This window comes from Tenebrio molitor, chromosome 6, assembly GCF_963966145.1.
Source record: "Tenebrio molitor chromosome 6, icTenMoli1.1, whole genome shotgun sequence".
In the NCBI taxonomy this organism is placed as follows: domain Eukaryota; kingdom Metazoa; phylum Arthropoda; class Insecta; order Coleoptera; family Tenebrionidae; genus Tenebrio; species Tenebrio molitor.
Genome location: NC_091051.1, coordinates 3,954,815 through 3,974,556, shown reverse-complemented (window position 1 = coordinate 3,974,556; position 19,742 = coordinate 3,954,815). Strand labels below are relative to the sequence as shown.

The 19,742-nt window shown below is 40.8% G+C and overlaps 1 protein-coding gene across 1 annotated transcript in view; it reads right to left on the bottom strand.

The window, feature by feature from the left end:
- oaf (out at first) overlaps positions 1-19,742 on the bottom strand; it is an 85,782-nt gene that overhangs the window by 10,461 nt on the left and 55,579 nt on the right. The window contains exon 3 of the mRNA XM_069050147.1: positions 18,381-18,699. Within this exon, the coding sequence (XP_068906248.1) occupies positions 18,381-18,699 (319 nt within the window). The remainder of the gene's footprint in view (positions 1-18,380; positions 18,700-19,742) is intronic.

The window sequence follows — 19,742 nt, the reverse complement described above, 5'->3', positions numbered from 1 at the left end:
AGGTGACATATTTGACGTTTATCTTGCTAACCTTACAAACACTTACTTACTTAAAGACAACATTTGGACGTAATTTATTATACTGGATGCTTTAATTCTTCTATAAAGGACTAAAACACGATCTGGATATTTTAGCAAGGTAATTTAGTTCACGTACGCTTCCTGTGTCTTCAAATTAATTGACGACTCTCTTAACCTTACATTTTGTAAAGCCTACATTTGGGTAGTGTTCCACAAAAACATTGCAGTTCTTACGACACTTCCATAGGCAAATTTTTTTCCTTTTTCAACAATATTGAAATTTCTGCCGCTGTAGTCTATTTTTAGAGTATTTTCAATAAATTTTTACAATTTGACGTTTCTAATAAAGCGCGCCCAATTTTGACAGACTTTAAAGGGTGTACAAAATGTTGCTTGGCAATTAATCATCAATTGTTTCAAAAAGTAATTGCTCAAATACCTTCAAATTTTACATTAAATTTTTAACGACAAAATCTAATCTTTTCGTTGAATCAGACAAGTGATTTACTTAATTGTTTGCGTAGACCCCTATTTTTTAATGTTTAACAATCTAATAATAATCGCGCATAATTTTCGATAAAGGAAACATGTGCTAAATTACATTTTTTAACTTGAGGTAATTTTATTATTACTAATGTAACCTTCACGGTCTAAAATATCTGCATTTTAAATTTCATAAAAATCCGTTGGCAAATAACCGAGATATTAGGCTCGAAAGTCTTAGCTGAGACACCCTGTAGGTATATGTATTTTTTTCCATGGATTTAATGATTTGCTCCATTTTCATTTAACTTTAAATTATACATATTATATCCAAGCGCCTTATTTTTAGGCAGCCAAGTAATCACATATCAATTTACTTTTAGTATAGTTACGCTAACGGCTAGGTAATTACATAGTGTAGGTGGCAAATTTAACAGCCAACTATGATGTAAGAAACGTTTATAACGAGCTCGTACATGTCGTAAACAGTCGTTTCAGGAGGTGTTTCAGTGTCAAAAGCAAACCGGCCGTTGTTGCATAGTTTAGGAGTCTTTCAAGATCAGAATAAATGATATTTTGGCCGCAGTATTTGAAAAATTTGAGCGTGAGTGTTTGCGCACCAGTTTGGAAGAATGGATGTGACGTGATATTTTTGGAAAAAGTGCATCGGGGGAACGCATCGTCGGCAGCCGCGGGGCGATAAAACCGAAAGAACCAGCCCCGAGCGTAGTAGCACCGCACGCCGAGCGGAAATTAACGTCAGAATGGGAATCTGAAGTTCCATTTCCGGTAACACTAAACCCCCGTAATGGACGTTTTCAATACATTGTGTCGAAACTGTCGGAATAAAATATAAGTGGCTTTGAACGCGGAGTCATAACGGCGTGGCGGGACCGTGCTTTTAGCGGAATATGAATCCGGGCTCGACGGAGAGGGTCCCGTTTCGTTCCTCCGCCCGGCAGAAAGAAATTAAAGTTTCCTCAACCGGAAGAATAACTTTGCTCGCATTTGTACCCGTTTTATAGTAAATATTAATTTTTTTAAAGCGCCACTTGTTGGGATTAAGCTCGGGCATTAATTTTTAATTAAAATCTAGTTCGGGAGACGCTCGTAAAAACATAATCCAACTTTCTGTCCTCGCTCGCCGTTTTACATTTTCTAATCGCTGCGGTTCTCATGTCAAATTGGCGCGAGCAGAGGGTCTGAAGCTCCATTTAATGCAGTCGCCAGACGGGGGGAGGAGGACGGGGAACGGGGGGGTGAGTAGGTAGGGCCCCTTCGAACTTTTTAATATTTGAAGAGTTCCCAGAGATGACGTCGTAAGCTGTAAAATTTACGACGGGACCGTTAAAATGATCCGCAAGACCATGGCAGGCCATACTTTCGGGATAATTTATTATATCAACACGTGTCTTTTTAATGCCTTCCGGGACATGGAAAACGTACGTGCTGGTCAACGGCGCTCGAGCGCTAATGCAAACATCAATCATTCGGAACATGTTAACATTGCTCTCTGATTCTCATTCCTATGCGAACGACATGCTCTGCGAACGTCTATCCATCAAACTTTGGATCTCGGATAAATCCTCTCTGATGTAGAGATTCACCGAAATTGCTCGGCCAACACTGAGCCTTATCGAAAGCGCCGAAAAAATAACAACCTCCTTTTTCCTCCTCACTATCAAATCGACCATCTCGAACTTGTACTTCGACCGAACCCACCCCCGCATTTGCGTATCCGCATATAGTACACCGTCGCTCTATTAATAGGTACGTCGAGGTTCGAAATAATATTTCAAAAATAGAACGCGCCACCGACGGTCGTTTTCGTAACGTCGTGTTTGATTTTCTTTTCGATGTCGACAATTACGCACTCGATTATTTTTCGAAGTCGGTTTCGTTTAAAGGTGAACGCATTTTCGAAAATTGACCGATCCGGGTCGCAGGAATGGGGTCGGAATTTCAATTATAAACCGCCCCCATGCGGGAAATGGTGAAATGCCCTGCGTACTGCCAACCGGTCAGCTTTAATCTTCATTCCTGATACTAGAACTATAACTAGGAGGGTTGCGCAATTCACCCTGACAACATGAACGAGTTTGTTGAGGCAAGTTTTGGGATGAATTTGTCCACTTGGGAAACATTTTTATGCGACTTAGAAACAACAATAAATCGTCTGAGAGAGAGAGACAATTGAAGAAAATGTCGTCTTGAACCATAATCCGGCGCCTCCACCATTTTTCATCACAAATATCTCATCGATTTAAAATTTTTGGATGAAGTTGAACCACGAAGAAAAATTGCTCCAGTAGAAATGTTAATAAATCCTCTTGATCAGATTGGCTTTAGCATCAGTAGATGTTTGAAAATTAAAGAATCTTGGGATAAAAGTGCTTTGTCAAAATTTCTTGCGACTCATGAAAAAGAGGAAATAAATTGCATTAACAAGAAAAAATACAGAAAAAAAAAACTTTCAAATATACCCGGTGAGTGAAGTTTTACCGTCCGCGCGATTAACCCTATTAAAAAATTAGTAAAAATTACGAAACTTTAGGGTTACATTCCCTTGATATAAGACTGCAAATGTGTGTAATCAATTTTCGCTTATCACTTAATTCAGTCATAAAATTAAAAAAATCGATTTTGAAAAAAAAAATTTTTTTCGGACATGCTCATAATTCACAATTCATTTATGAAATTCGCATCAAAAGATAATTATTCGTTTTTGAATTATTCCAATTTTAACATTAAGAGCGAAAAATTACCAAGATTTACAACTGCAGTGTCATAAATAAATATCTCATTGTTGGGAAACATCTGTTGACCACTTTTCTACTAATTCTTAAGTCCCTAAAGGGTACCATAAACAACCTACGTCAACTTCTTTTGTGCAACTGACCGCCCAATTTAATAATAAATCATAGCTAAAATTTGCACTTTAATATCAAATCCCATTAATCTCAAAAACCGGTGATGTTTTCACGATTTCAATGACACCAAATTTTTCGTAAATGTTTGAAAAGACTCTCATTGAAAAATTATGTAAATTAATGTAGCAGTTATTGAATTAAAACAAAATCTTTACCTATTTCATTAAAAATTTTGAAATTTTTACAGACTGTTCTACAGTGATAGAGATATTTTCATATTTGATGGCGGAAACAAAAGACTGAGAAATGTCACAAATTTATATTGTCAGTGTCAAATTTCTCAAAGACGTTCGTGATTTCGACAGAAATGCAGCAAATTGGCAATAAGAAAGTTATTAATCGTCGAACTAAAGACATAATTTGTAATACGTTTCATTATAAGAGAATAACTTTTCCTTTTGAACCACTGACAAAAATTGGTTTTCTGAGAATTTATTTTTTCAATCTACCGGGTGATCAAGAAGGACTGTTTAAGTTGGCAGTACAATTAAGAAAATTTTTTAATTCGGTTATTTATAATACTCCAATGTTTTGTTGGTTTATTTGACAAATATCTGATGTAGGTATAGCATTAACAACGACAAGCCATCAACAACCGAAAGTTACTCCTGTTATACGATTTAAAATACAATTCAGTGTTACCAACTTAAACAGTCCTATTTGATCACCCCGTATTTAGCGAAAATTTAAATTTACCTGGACATTCCTTTTTACGGCGTTTATGAGAAATTTGACACTGACAATACAATTTTGTGACATTTCTCAGTCTTTTGTTTCCGGCACTAAATATGAAAACATCTCTACACAATTATTCCTCAATTTTTTGAGAATTTTAAATTGATTAGAAGTGGGTGTTTTCGCTCGGGCGGTAAAACTTCACTCACCCGGTACTATAGTTTTAGAGAGGCATTTTTTAAACACCCTGTACATCGGGTGTTTTTTTTTAAATTTCGCCTCATAGTAGGCGTTAAAGAGTCGATTGTGAACGCACTACGGATCACGGATCAGCTGCTTAAATCTTACGTTTTACATGAGTGGTCCGTTCACAATCGACTCTTCAAAACCTACTAGATGAAATAAAAAAAAAAACACCCGATACAAGATGATTCACGAGTAATAATAATGAGCCCGACGGAATTGAAAATGCAACCCATAATACACTGGGAAGGTAAAGCTGGATATTTACCGCGTCCATATCCAGCTTTACGTTCCAAATGTATTGTGAGTTGCATTTTCAATTCCTTCGGGCTCATTATTACTCGTGAATCACCTTTTACTTAGCGCATCCCCTATTTTGAGTTGGTGAATTTGGAGAAATTCTTGCTAATTAGTAGATGGTAATTTTATGGAATGGAATGAATCGTTAGTTGCCTTGACAAAAGCCCAAAGAATTCATTTACATTTTTAAATGCCATTTGTGTAAAATAGAAGCAATCACAATCGCATTAAACGAAAAAAAATATCTTTTAAGAAATTTGCTTGTGTGAAGTGGAGGTGACGTTAAATTACGACGGAGATATTTTTAACAAACAATAGATATCACATATTGAAATAGTTTGACCACGAATTCAGCGCATCTATCACTTCATAATAAGATCAAGATGATACATTTTCGTCATATTTTAACATAAAATGGAATAATCTCATAATGGACCTGGCGCATCCACCATTTTTCTATTGCACATTCACGAGATAAAATTGCGATCCCCGAAAGAATTTTTGCGACATGTGGAACAGAAACAGTAATATAGAGAATGGAATTGAAATACGTTGACAATTCGACGCGTTCCACCACTTTTCTCTGAACAAATTTGCTCGTGTACTAATAATATATCATCATTCGATATGACCTTATACCCATCAAAAATATGTCTGACACCCTTCATCACCCTCACGTCATGTGTTATCCGATTAGTTTAGTCGTTGCAACGTGCACGCCATCTATTTGGCGAGTACTTGCGTTTCTACGCACGTTTTTATCGTTAATACATCGGAACGGAATTAAAAATGGGTCGACGAGAGAAAATTTACTTTTGCGGTATCGTACACATTTCCGATATGAGACGATACCTAATCGATCCCGCGGGAACACAACAACACCGTTTCTGTATTATTTGCGTGCATGTGTGTGTGTCTGTTACGGAAATTATGACAGTCTAGTAACGATTTTTCACCCGTTTCATAACAGGGTTCAGTTTAGAAAGAAAATAACAAAAGTACGAACAGTGTCGGATATGAGCGTATAACAACGCCGGAAATATGACTGTTACAAATTGATACAGTAGAATATATAGAATTCCCAAAGATAGAGTCGTCGTCGGTGTCGGTTAATTCTGCTTTATCGGCGGAGTGCAGGCCGACATTTTTAGATCGAACTGTTGTAACAAACCGCCACAGAACTAATTAAATTCCGACCGTACACAAAATTTCGAAATGCAGTTGGACGCGGTTCACAACAAACAACACCTGTTTTCGACGTCAAAATTGACACCGTTTCAATTCGATATCGTCATTGCGGGCGGGACGGACCGCAGACTGAACCGCCAACATGGCGGCCGGCGCATACTGTTGTTGTTTGAACGGCAGCCGTCCGTTATTTCGTCGTGCGTAACGTGTCTCGCAAAATATTCCCCTTTTTTGTCACACCTCTGAAAATGTCAAACTTGTTAAAGAATTTCCAGCGTCACGAGCAAAAGGGAGGGTCTGTTTCAAAAGGATTCCTGCACCATCTGAAAGTGATGGTTTAGTGCGTATCGCCGGGACCCTCCAGCTGAAATTTCACCTAACGGGAAAAAGGGAACAGGACACTTAACAAATTACGAACTCATCCCGAGTAATCCGGAGAGCATCATCGGTGACGCTTCCGGAGTCGCGCAGTCAAATCGTCGACTCGTTTCTTCGCTGCGGCCCCCGGGACGCCGTCTCGTCGCTAATCGATTTATTGTTATTTGTCACGTATCCAATTTGTTATAATTACCGGTATGTGGCCGTACACGTGCGGGAAGGGCGATAATCGCCGTAAATGGGAAGAAGGACGTGACGGAGGACTGGATAGGAATCTGTCCGTTTTCGGCGTAAGCCCCCACGTCTCTCTCGTTCGGCGCTACCGCAATTCTCAACAACAACTCTCATTTATAAGATATTTTTCTTCCCAACGAATGTTGCTCTCATGTCCAGACGTTGTGAACAAGACAGCATTTATGTATAAACACAGAAAGGGTCCATTTATTTCACATACTCCTTCCTATTCTTCGCGAGAAACGCGGCCGTGAATACAAATGGTCGAATTTACAAAATATCGCCAAATAAAACAACGTCGGACGCGGCGGCGGCGGCGGCTCTTCGGTCTGCGCCAGAGGGAATTAACAAAGGGCACTAATTAACCACAGGATTTAGGACACTGGATGATTTCTGGTGACAATTTTGAAAAAGTCCGGGGGACAATCGGGGGGCACTCGTGATTCGATTTCGAAGGGGTGAGGTTTGTCCGAAACGAAATCGCTTTAATTCACAGAGAATTAAGCACGATTATTTTGCAAACGAAACAAACGGAAAGCCACAGAAGGAAAGTCCCTCCGGAAATACGGGCCATACTTCCGGTTGACGACCGGAGCGTCTTCCGGACCGTCGCTCTAATGCATACACCGAACCGAAAGCGCTCCCCCTAAATAACGAAATTCTCGATTTGTCTTTGTTCCTAGTTAACAAACCGATCGTTAGGAGGGCGAGGGGCAGGAGACGGCGCACACCGCCGCCCCCCGGAGAAAAATGACGGAAACGCCGCACTCGAATCCGTAAATGAGGGACATTTGCCCGACGGCGAAGGTGCCCCTTCCCGCCGTAAATAAATCAGGATCAGCTGATCCGTTTCGCAAATAGAGGACGGGAGGCAGCAGGGAGGAATTGACGGATGGCTCGGCCACTTGCTATTCAATGCCCGGATCGTCCATCCAGGACCTGTTTTGCATACATGCGATATGGATCTCGGCTGGTCTGATTTATAGCGACGTCACTCCCCGTTTGATTACCTGTATTAATATTAATGCCGTGTTTGTCACGTGCTATCGCACCCCCGCGGCCTAGGACCGTAATAAGAGAATTCGCGGCCTCGAAAACCCACTAAATTACCCCGACGCGAAATGCATTTATTATGTAAAATAGGCGGCGTCATGTTTCCTCGATTTACCTTTTTTTTTCTGCTCCCCAGACGGACGGGATGTTCGCGTCGCAACCTCGGACAAGGACGTTTTTAAATTCCGGCGGCGAGCACGACCGCCGCAGGGGCCACGCTACATATTAAAATTCAATAGCGCTTATTAAATACCCACCGGACCGTTCACGAAATTGCAAAAAATTTGACCTTTCACGGTTATTTTTCCTTTATTACTATTACGTTCAGGCTCGCGACGCGCCAGGTGACACGGCATTCAGGCCGGATTCATTTACCGATGCGATTCCGTTAATTTTTCTTTCTTTTAAAAAGCTGATTTAGGACGATGTTTATTAAATTTTTGTGTTCATATTCTGGAGAGCTAGTTTGGTTCATTTAATAATTCCAATTGAACAAGTTAATAACGGAACGGCATAAATGTACGCAGTAAGATCTTTATTAGATTTTATCGATTTAGAAAAGTCTTGAGTAAATATTTGGTTCTACTATAAAATTGTTTGACTTCTGCACGGTCAAGTGTCGATGACGGATTAATTTCTCAATGTTTATACACTTCACCCTTAACAAAATTAATATACAGGGTGATTTATAGTAGGTGTAAAAAAATTTGACATCATGTTCGAGGAGTCATTTTAAGAAAAAAATGTTACATAAATACAGTGTGTTTTTGAAAGTTGTGCAGCAATTTTAACCACGAGCTACTGGCTTCATGTAGAACTCGGAAAAAATACTTAAAAAATTCAAATGTACGCCAATGCGAAGTAACCTATAGGAAATATGCTTTAAAACAAGGAAAATATGATATACAGGGTGTATTTTTAAAACGTGCCGAAATTGTATCTACGAAGTTGTGGAACAACGTAGAAGACTAAAAGCAATTTAAAAAAATTGTAGCTCAAAAAATAAATGTCATTTTATATTTTGACATTGAATTTTTTAAATATTTTTTCCGAGTTCTACATAAAGCCAGTAGCTCGTGGTTAAAATTTCTGCACAACTTTCAAAATCACCCTGTATATTTCGTGTTTTGCTTATTCACAGTACAACAGCTTTAAAAAATAGATAACTTCTGGAAAATAAAAGTCTATGAAAAATAAATATTGCCTATGACAGCTGTTCAAAATGCAGTTAAACTTCGGCGATACTCTCTAGACGCCTGAAGACCGTTACCATCACAATACCCATACAGATAAACAATATCTACATATTCAGCTACACTAAACTCATTCCATGTTGTTTATTTCCATGGCTACTAGATCTTAAAGTTGTACTTTCATAATTATGTATTTCAATAAAATTTAAATATGATGTAGTTCTGTAAATGAACAAAATAGGGCCTGTATTGATATAACATTTTTTTCTTAAAACGACTTCCCGAACACGATGTCAAAGTTTTTTACACTTATTATAAATCACCCTGTATACAGTGAGCGGCAAAAGTATGGAATAAATTCATTAAAAATTAAACAAAATTTTTTTCAAAAAAATCTTTGGACAGGTCAATTTTAGTTTATAAAAATACATATTCCAATGCAAAATAAAATTCCAAACAGTAATTTGTTTTCGATTTATGACGTCATCGATAGTTTTTTTAAATAGAAACCCCCTATTTTTTTTCTTGATTTTGATAGCCATTTTAATTATCTAAACGCCGGTATAAAAATTTTGTTACCTCACATAAGGAAATTTTTGAGAAAAAAAATAATAAATTTGGAAAAAATAAATTTTATAACGAACAAAAACAAGTCAAAAACTGTGTTAGTAAGTATTTAAAATTATGGAATTAAATGTTCGAATTGCCATCCCCCAGCTTGTTGACAATAAGCAAGTTTATGAAGAAATTCCCCCTGTTTTAGTTTTATACCAGCACCCAATCAAAATTAAAATTTCTATACGTTGTGTTTCTGTTAAATGAGTCATTTTCGAAAACGTTTTGTAAAACAAATAACACATACGAATGAAATTGACAGTAACATTTGACTGTTTGATTGGCCTACTTGATTTTTTTGTTCGTTATAAAATTTATTTTTTCCAACTTTATTTTTTTTTTTCTCAAAATTTCCTTATGTAAGATAACAAAATTTTTATATTGTCATTTAGACAATTAAAAAGGCTATCAGAACCAGAAAAAAAAATATGGGGTTTCCATTTAAAAAAACTATCGACGACGTCATAACTCGAAAACAAATGACTGTTTGGAATTTTATTTTATACTAAAACATGTATTTTTATAAACTAAAATTGACCTGTGCAAAGATTTTTTTGAAAAAAATTTTGTTTAATTTTTAAGGACTTTATTCCATACTTTTGCCGCTCACTGTATAGTGAGGCATATTGAATACCACGTGTTACCAACCGAGTTTAACATATTTTAATGATTATTATAATTATTAATTGTTAAACTCTTCCATCTAGCTCGCTCATCTTTTCATCTTTACGGAAACCTTGATTTTAAATGTAATTGTCGTAAAATCAGTTTGGGAAACATCAAATTACAAACTTTCCCAAGTTTTCCTCCACGGAGCTGTACAATAAACAGTAGATTAGTTTAAAATACTTTCAAAAGAGATGACAAATCTACGTCGTCTTCAGTTTAATTGTAACAACAGTCAACAATATTTAAATTTATTTACGTATTTCTTTAAATGAATTTTAATTCCCCAAGACAATTCTGGTGGATGCGCCGGGATAATACAATTTGCAATTGCAACATCGCAACCGTGTGCAAAAATCAGTATTGGAGAGGACTAAGAAAATTGTCTTTTGTGTTTTTGGTGGATGCACCAGAGTCAATTTGTTTTTTTTTAACTTCAGAGAAGTGGTCTGTGTTAAAATATTCATTAATGATAACATAATAACATGAAAAAATGTCGAGATTAGGACTGAAAGGAAAATTTCGCTGCGACCCGAACACATAATTCAAACGTCAGACTCCCTCGAATTGTATTTTTGGGTAAATTTATGCAGATCCGATGCATCCCGTTATGATAATGCGACCTGCAAGACGTCAGGGTCATTCAGAATAGAATCACGTTGACTACACGAACCGGCGATTTCCATCGGAAATCGATTGACACCGCTTTGTCCATCCCCGTGACCCACAATGGACGGCCTTCGGGGGATTACAAATCATTTAAAATTACGAAAAAAAAAAACCCACACACATGCCGGCCACAATTTTTCAATCTGCCCCCATCGGAACCCCATCATTTACGCACGATCTCTTCGCCGGTGAAAAAAATAAATTTTCCCATATTAAAAAAAATCTTTCCGTGGAGAATCGTCTCGTTTACGGTGTCGTAAATCAAAGCCGCAACCCGGAATACCTGTCCCGTTGCGTCTCTCATTTTTTTAGCGTTTATTTTGTGCGACGGAGAGAGCCACATTGTTCATAATCGTTTTTAATAATGCACTTATGGAAATTTGCGAGCGCGGAGACTACATAAACGGAAAGTGCTCCACTAACGAGCGAACGTCTTGCTTATGATTCCGTTACGGCGCGGCATTAAACGTTCGCAAATCGGTTTTAGCGAAAACGAATAGAGTCGGGGGGGCGAAGAGATGCGACCGGAGCACCCGGCGCATCCGCCAAAATGCAAATACTTATTTCTTCGCCGCAAACGGTGCATGTACCGCTGCTGACGCTCTCCTTGTATCGGGTGCGACCAAATTAATTAAAATGGGGGTGGAGAATTATTTCTGCAACGGAGCTCACCGGTGCAGCGAAATTCTCACTCCAACCGACAACTTCCCGTTGAGTGATTTTTTCTAGATTTTTCTAATTCCGTTAACGGAGGTCTTCAGACATTCCGGTGGCGTCGCTCTCACTTCGCATACGTGATTAATACTTTTAAACCTCCGCTTCCTTTGAAAAATAATTTTCCACCCCTCCCGTTCCGTCTCCATCTGCGCGACAACATAAATAAATAAATAAATAAGATTCTTAGGCGATGTTCTCTTTGAGACCTTTCCCCGAAATTAAGTAAATTGTCAACGGCGCCGGTCTGTTTTTCTGATGTTTTATTGTACTTTGCGAAGCGAGGCAGTTGACATGATGACGGTTTCACCCGGCGCCTCCACCAAAACAGCCCCCAGTCCCCGCCCCCCGCGACTTCTCGTTTTAATTTCTCGCCGTTTTAGCGCACGTTTAATTTGATAAAAGCTCGTGGTGGGGAGCGAAGCGCTCCGGGCACAATCGGCTCCGGGTGAAGTTGTTTGTCTCGTCCGGCGCCGAAAGTGCAACCGCCGCTCTCGTTTGCATATCCGTTTCTTTTGTCTGTTCGTCGCGTTCGCACTTCATATTTCGTCTGGTTGGGCCGCGAACCCGCCGCAATAGTCTAGAAAATTAGACAGATGATGAATACGAGCCGACGCTTAACCTCGGCTAGCGGACGATAAATCACTTCGGAGGCGCATTCCTCCGAGACAGAGGCTTACTAAATAATCCTTACACTGTATTATATCATTTGGTGGCGCAGTGTGGATGCGTCCCCGGCAATCTTGGAGACTTATAAAACTCAATTAGGCCGGACGGCGGCGTCCCCGCCGCCCTCGATCCCGGGAAAAAAACGGGACGCCGTTTAACTCCTGAACTGGACGGATTTAATTCATTCAGATTAGTCCTTTTGTGACGGCCGTAAACGTTTTCGTCGCTCGTTCCCTTATCTGCAGGTACTAATACCGCTCCGCTCGGAGATATGTGTCTGTAATTAATTAGCGACGGAACTCTCTCTCCTGCTGGCGCGTTCGCAGGACTAATTTAATATGTTTGCTATGACGCTTTCGTTCGTACGTTCGAGTTTGCTCTAGCTTCATTACTGCTGCTAATCCATGTCGCTATCTGTTAAGCAATCGCGAATGAATGGCACGAACAAATAAACGACGGAGAAGAACCCGAGTTAAGGATCTGGAATCCGGGGCCGCGTCCGGGACCCGAGATAAGCCGGCGCCGGACCCGTCCACGGCTAACGAACGACCCCGCGATCTTCGGAAAAATCGCCCTGACACCTTCTCACGTTCGATCATGTCATCAATTAAACGACGAATTTAAAATTTCACGTGGGCTTAGTTATGAAATCAACGTCGGTGTGGGTGTGGTGAGCTTTTGAGAGATAATTCGACGACGACCTACGCAAAAAGAAGCAACCGGAGTGTCGTGCCGGAAATAGTTATTTGTATATCAAGGATGCGAAATCGTACTTTGACAAACCGAGAGAAAAATTGCCGCCAAGGTCGCTTTGCGGCCGAGGCACGACAATCGCGAGATCGTTAAAGGATTTCGTAGCCAAGGTGTACACAACATTTTGTATGCATCCAGAGTTAAAAAAATATTTATCGGTTGTTTTGTCGGTGAACGTGAAATTTTAATTTGTCGTGAAAGTGGGTCGTAACGCGTTGGGCGTGGAACCGAAATAATAATGAGAATAAAGCGTCATTGTTGTTTTGATGCGTTTCACCGAATGTTCGACCGTAAAGCTCGTCCTCCAGCGTTAAATTTGACGTGTAAAAGGTCAGAACCGTAAAATTCCCGTCGCGTCGGCATTAGCTTATTGAAAAGGCAATAACGGTGCGATTAATGGTCGGATTAATGGGGAGGAAGTGACGTTAAGTGAAAAAATATAAGCACCAGTTTAGAGGGTGGCGTCGCTAATAGACGAATTTTTCGGATGGCCTGCGCCGCCCCAGGTCGCCGGCGACGGTCGGAACGAATAAGTTTATTTAAATTCGGAAGCGGAATTCGATTTAATGCGTTCCATCGCATACGAAGAGCTCATTACGGAGGGGACTTTGCGGCTGGCGCACCAATTTGCGCATGTGTGCCCTATTAATCCCTGCGGTTGCATTACCGTTACGTCCCTCGGTTATTGCCACATTACGACCTAATGCTAAATGTTTTAGATACCTACGGACTATCTGTAAGCTGAGTGCGAAATTATGTAGGAAATCTAGACGCGTACGTGCCTCAGAAACGGCTCAAATTTCGACCAGAAACGTCGCGGCATCCCGCAAAATAAATATCCGCCATCCCTCTGCCGAGTCCTTCCAACACCTCCTTTCAAAGAACATGTTTAATTTGGACGCCGGGGGGAAATTGACGCACTTCATCACGCCGAGGGCACCTTCACGGAATGAAACGCCCCTTCAAAACGTGCCAGATCAGGTCCGGCAATCGATCGGATTTGATGGAACAGTCCTCGGGGCTTTTATTTTTTTTTTTGTTATGGATCCGGCAAAGTGAAAAACCGTGCTCCGCGATACGTTTCACGTGTTGGTGCGACACCGGCTCATTACGATAATGACCATAATTACGGCCGTCGATTTCGAATGGTTGTTTGCCGCCCCCGCGACTGAACCACGAAAAGCGGGTGGGGCGCGGCGTTTTCGAAAAATTGATTTGCCGAACGTCCATGAAATTTCCATTCTCTGAACAACGAGAAAAATTTTGATCCGAGAAACGTTCCTCACTACGAAGGAAGATTGCGGTTCCAGTGCGATTCTAGTCGATGAAGAAATTATTTGAATACGAGTAAAAGTCGTGAAATCGATGGAACGACACCATAGTCTCGGGATTTGAGTCCCGTTGAAAAATCTTGGAGACAAATTCCTGGTTTACACAGTAATTGCTTGATCGCATTCAATTGTGAATGTGAATGAAATTAATATTCCCGGAAAAACTACCACAGAATATGTGGAAATATTTCCACAATGGCGACTATATTCTTGCCGCCTTTTCCAGTACTGAAACTAAGTGATACTTTATTTATCTTATTCCTGCTTCTGGCACTAGTGTCACAAAATAAAAGTACGTTAATTTCACTTTTAAAATACATATATTCCTTGGTGTAGCTTGAATATGTATCTGAACGGCGAGTATACAGAGTGTTTAGGTAAATGTCCTGCCAAACTTTAACCGCGAGCTACTGGCTTCATGTAGAAAAAATATTTAAAAAATATCAAAAAATTAATTGACATTTAATTTTTGAGGTACAATTTTTCTTAACTGCTTTTATTCTTCTACGTTGTCCCACAACCTCGTAGGTAACATTTCGGCACATTTTTAAAATACACCTTGTATATCATATTTTATAAAACGTACACCAATGCGGTTTTCTTGTTTTAAAACATATTTCCTAGAGGTTATTTCGCATTGGCGTACGTTTTATAAAATATGATATACAGGGTGTATTTTAAAAATATGCCGAAATTTTACCTACGAGCTTGTGGGACAACGTAGAAGACTAAAAGCAGTTAAAAAAAAAATTACCTCAAAAATTAAATGTCAATTTATTTTTTGACAGAATTTTTTTAATATTTTTTCCGAGTTCTACATGAAGCCCTAATTCCGCTATTATTTGAGGAAGAAACGACGAAAACTCACTTCCGACGTCGAGTCGTTCGATCAACAAAGAAAAGATCAAAATCATAAATTGCCACCGGAATGTCCCGACTTGTCAGCCGTCGAAAAGTTTGATCAATAAGTGCGACAAACGCGACCGGTTTGTGTAATGTTTTGCAAACACCGAAAACACAACGGCCAGAATTTGCAAAACAATTATGAAATTTTCATTTGTGTTTTGTTTCAGGTTTGTTTATACAGAGAAAAGAATTTTTTAGCGAAATCTGTATACGCCAACTTTCCGAGCGTTGTGTATACGAGTTTAGAAAACATTCTTTAATTATTATTTTCATCATTTTCTCTATTTTGAAAACGTACTCGACCACAAACGAACTTCAATCTGACACGAACGTGATGGTATTCCAGGAAAAAACTAAAACCGAGAGGTAATGCGAATCACCGACACGTGAAATCATGTCTGCGGAGTGCATCGAAAAGGACATTACATTTCGCTTTGTATTGTTCTGCGATTTTTCTTTTTTCTCCGCCTTCACCGATCCGAACGCATCAAAAAGCGCAACAACCCGACCGGAAGATATTTCTAGCTAGTGACAGCTTAATCATATCGCAATCACCAACACTGTCTGATCTAATCAAAGACCGAGCTATTGTTTCTCCCGTTTGTTCGTAACCCACATTTCACGTAAACGACTACATAAATAAAGCAACACTTCACGCCTGCACCTCCACACATCCTTCGGCTCCCTTTTTTCGGGCCGGCCTTTCGACGCCTGTTGTTCTGCGGTCCCGGGAAAATGCATTTTTAAAGAGGGGATTTACCGGTCGACGTTCGATAATTCTTCGCCTTCCCGCTCCAATGAATAATGCAAACAAATAATGCCGCAAAGTACAACACCGTATTTGCATATAAATTTTCGCGTATGTACCTAGTTATTTTATTTTGCGGTGTGCCTCGTCGCCGCCGGTACAATTTTACAAGAGCCGATCCATAATTCACCTGTGGCGCTTCAGGTGGCGAGAATTATTGCGACCACGATAAGATACCGCTTTCAATACCAGCAGACGTCAAATTGAGGTAACAATGTGCCCGTAATGATACTTAAATGAGTTTTTAACTTGCGATTAATCATTCCGGTTGCATCTGCTCCGTCTCGCACTGCCCCAAATTGAATCCGGGGGCGGCTGCATGTTTACGTGCTCGCCTCTGCACCGTCGAGGGGTGGACGGCACACTTCGCCTAATTATCGTTGATGATGCGTCGGTATCTCTATGCAGTTCGCGTCCGAGATCGCCGCCCGGCGGCGCGGAAACGCGCCCCAAATTGTTGCATAGTTCCGGGTAATTTCATTTAAAATTTAGCGGAATGCTCCGGGTTAACGCTGTCGAATCCTCGTCGGACATTAGCAGATCCTTTTAAACTTCGCCGAAGTTTAACTGAAAAAATAAATTTTTCCCCCGGCCCGGCGATAAGATTAATGCAACGAGAGGCGAGAACGAGGGAGGGAGGGAGGTGGGGAGGCCCTCCACCTGCAGTATCGTGTCCCGGAGGATCCGCGGGCGGTTGACAAGTTCAAAATTAGACGGGGCCCGGATTATTTAATGTGCCGGATGATTAGCCATCGACATTTATATTAAATTATATTAAAACTTTCCCCCAAGTGCAATTAATTTTAATTAGTTCCATAACGAAACGTGCGTAATTACGGAATTCCATTTTTGAGGAAGGGGGTATTATGTTTTCGGCATAATTAACACGAAACAAAATTAATTCGCCGGATACGGACAAAGTCCCCCGAGCGTAACAACGGAGGGATTATTTTATATTAAAAAAGAACAGATAAGCGACATTTTCCAGCCCGAAAATTGAACATCCTGCCTCGACGCAATTAGGAACCCACTTCATTAAGTCGCTAATTTTGACATTAGAGAAGTCTCGGGATCCATTTTAGCGAGGCGAAGGTTCGCGAACGGGAATTAACAAAAATTTTTTCCACCCCCAGACGCACCGAGGAAATTCGATGAAATATTCAGTGGTAGTCGTTAAATGAATTTTGTTTTTCTTTTTGCCTTTAATAATTTATTTTCCGGTGGAGCGTCTTGGAAATTTCGCACAAAGTGGTTTTTATCCCGTTCATATTCAAATAAATTCCTCAAATGAATGTTTCGTTTAGGCCAACAAGAACGCTTTTTCCGCCCAAACAAGAAAGCCGAAAGATCAACAGCGCCCGTGTTTGCGAACCCGAAAAAAATTACGTTTAAAATGCCGCCCCCCGCTAAATGAAGAGTTCTCGATGGCGGCGCGGTAGTTGAGCGAGGTTATTTGAGTTTGATAACTTTGATTAAATGTGTTACGTCAATATTATTCTGATGCACTTTGTCGGGGTTTAAGTACAAGTTCGCCCCGAGCCCGCCGCCTCCAGAATTTCGATGGCACTAAAGTGTTCGAAATTGTTCAGGATAATCTCGTGCCAGAGCGGAGGGCAATAAAATATTCATAGTTCACAGAGAGAGCCGAAGAAAGTCTTGCTCTCGGAAATTTATTCGAGTGAAAAACGGGAAAAATTACGTTTTTTTTCCTGGCGGCGTGGATTGAAGCAATCAAAAATGTCAAGGTAAAAAATCGCAACTGACGTAACCGTGAAAAAAATTAGACCGAAAAGGTGAAGGTAAAATTTGGGGAAATTAATTACAGTTTTCTTGTGATACTCTCCGGACCATAAACAAAACGGTGTAAAATTTTCTCGGATCACAAAAGCTCCGGATATCTTCCGTGCGAGACAAAAGCCAGCCGGGGTCGGGAGCGGTGAAACGGGCGAAAAACGCGCCGCCACCGTTCCCCGTTTGCATTTCCACATCATTGTCCAGCTGGATAGTTTCAATAAGAACGTAATTAGTCGCGACCGCAGCTGCTTGTCCGTTGAAATACGGAGTGCGAATCCGGAATAATGTATGCGCAAACAAGCCGACAAGAAATAAAACGAAAATAAAAAGCGGCGGCGGTGGCGGCGACGGGCCGGCCAACACGAAAAAAACACGCCTATAAATTTTAGTTGAGCGATTTCGGCAATCGCGGAAACTTTCCAGCCTATCCGCTGACGCCGAACCGGCTCCAACACTCCCCCCGGATCATAATCGAGAGGTTTTACTTTTTGTTTACGCTCGTTGGGTGATCGACGCGGCGAAAATAAAACGCTAATATTTGCGGGGGGGAGATCCCGATGCAGACGTCGTACGTCAAACTGGAATGGAACGATGACAGTTGCGCGAGTAAAGGACGAAAGACGAGTTCCGCGAAACAGCCGTAACTCTGGCAGCCGAGGAATGATGGATTTTTTACTGATTTATACGTTTCGGCAAGTTCCGAGTATAATTTTATGCGTCGGTGATTTATGCGCCGCCGACAACTTGGAAGAATTACCTTGAGAGGCCGCCCACAATACCAGGTCCGCGTGTCTGGTGTAGGTGGCCTCGCCCGCCTCCGCGCACAATTCGGAGATGTGCGGCGAGATCAGGCCCGAGTGGGGCAGAACTACGCTGTAGTCCATCGTGTAGTTCGTCCTGCCGAGGTCCTCCTCGGGGGTGCGGATCGTGCTGGGGTTCTTCTGGCGCAGCTTCGACATCGCGTCCGACGAGATGAACGAGTTCTTGTCGAAGTGGAATATCATGCACACCACCTGGTACTGGCTCTGGCCGCGCTCCTCCTCGCCCAGGATCAGCGCCTTCAAGATCTGCACCTCCTGCAACGAAAAAAACCAACGAAGCTGTCTTAAATCGGTTTTGAAACGGTTTCGCAAATCATAACCACTTGAACACGGTTTCGGAACAAATTGGGGTTTCAAAGACGACCGCAATTTTGTAATGGTTTTAGAATCGACCACAATTTTAAAACGGTTTTGAAAACGTTGCTACTTTAAAATGGTTTTGAAATCGTCGCTGGTTTAAAACGGTTTTGGAAACGGTCATAATCGGTTTAAGATGGTTTTTTAAAAGGATCACAATTTTAAAACGGTTTTGGACGCGATCACGATTTTAAAACGGTTTTGGAAACGATCACAATTTTTAAACGGTTTCGCAAATCATAAGAAAACGGTTTTGGAAGAAATTACATATGGTTCAAAACCGATCACAATTTAAAAATGGTTTTAGAAACGATCACCATTTTAAAACGGTTTTGAAAACGATTGTTTCAAGACGTCACCGTTTTAATTTCAGCACACCGTATCAGTTGTCGTGCCTGTAACGGTGGTTGTTTTACAATTTCCTTGATTGGGTTGGCAAAACTTGGGGGGCGGCATTCCGTTTGATGTTTCCTATTAGTTAATTGAAGACGCCGCAAGCGTTTTTCCCCGTGGACCTCGAAATTAACACGCATTCGTACAAAGGGTCCCAACAATAAAACTCATTACCATGGTAAGGATTTAACCTTGGTGCTACCGCACAATGCCGCCTCTATTAAGAACGTGTTTTCGAAACGATCCCGGGCGGGGGATTAAGCCACCATGCGGGGGTAAATTCGGGCTCAACGGACAGAAGTGTTTCTCCCTATTAATCCTACTTCTGTTACTTCGAATCCCTAGAATTATGGAGTGTTCGGTCGGACGGCCACAATGAACCTGACGCAAATGCAAATGCCAGGATTCGGGGGGGTCCAGGTGGGGGCGGCGATCGTACCGGTCCCCCCGGTAAAAACTTGTATGCACAGGAGAGAGCTTACGAGGTAATTAGGGTGGAAAGATGGTGTGTACGTCATATTCGTGCTGTGTAATCGCAGATACAATAG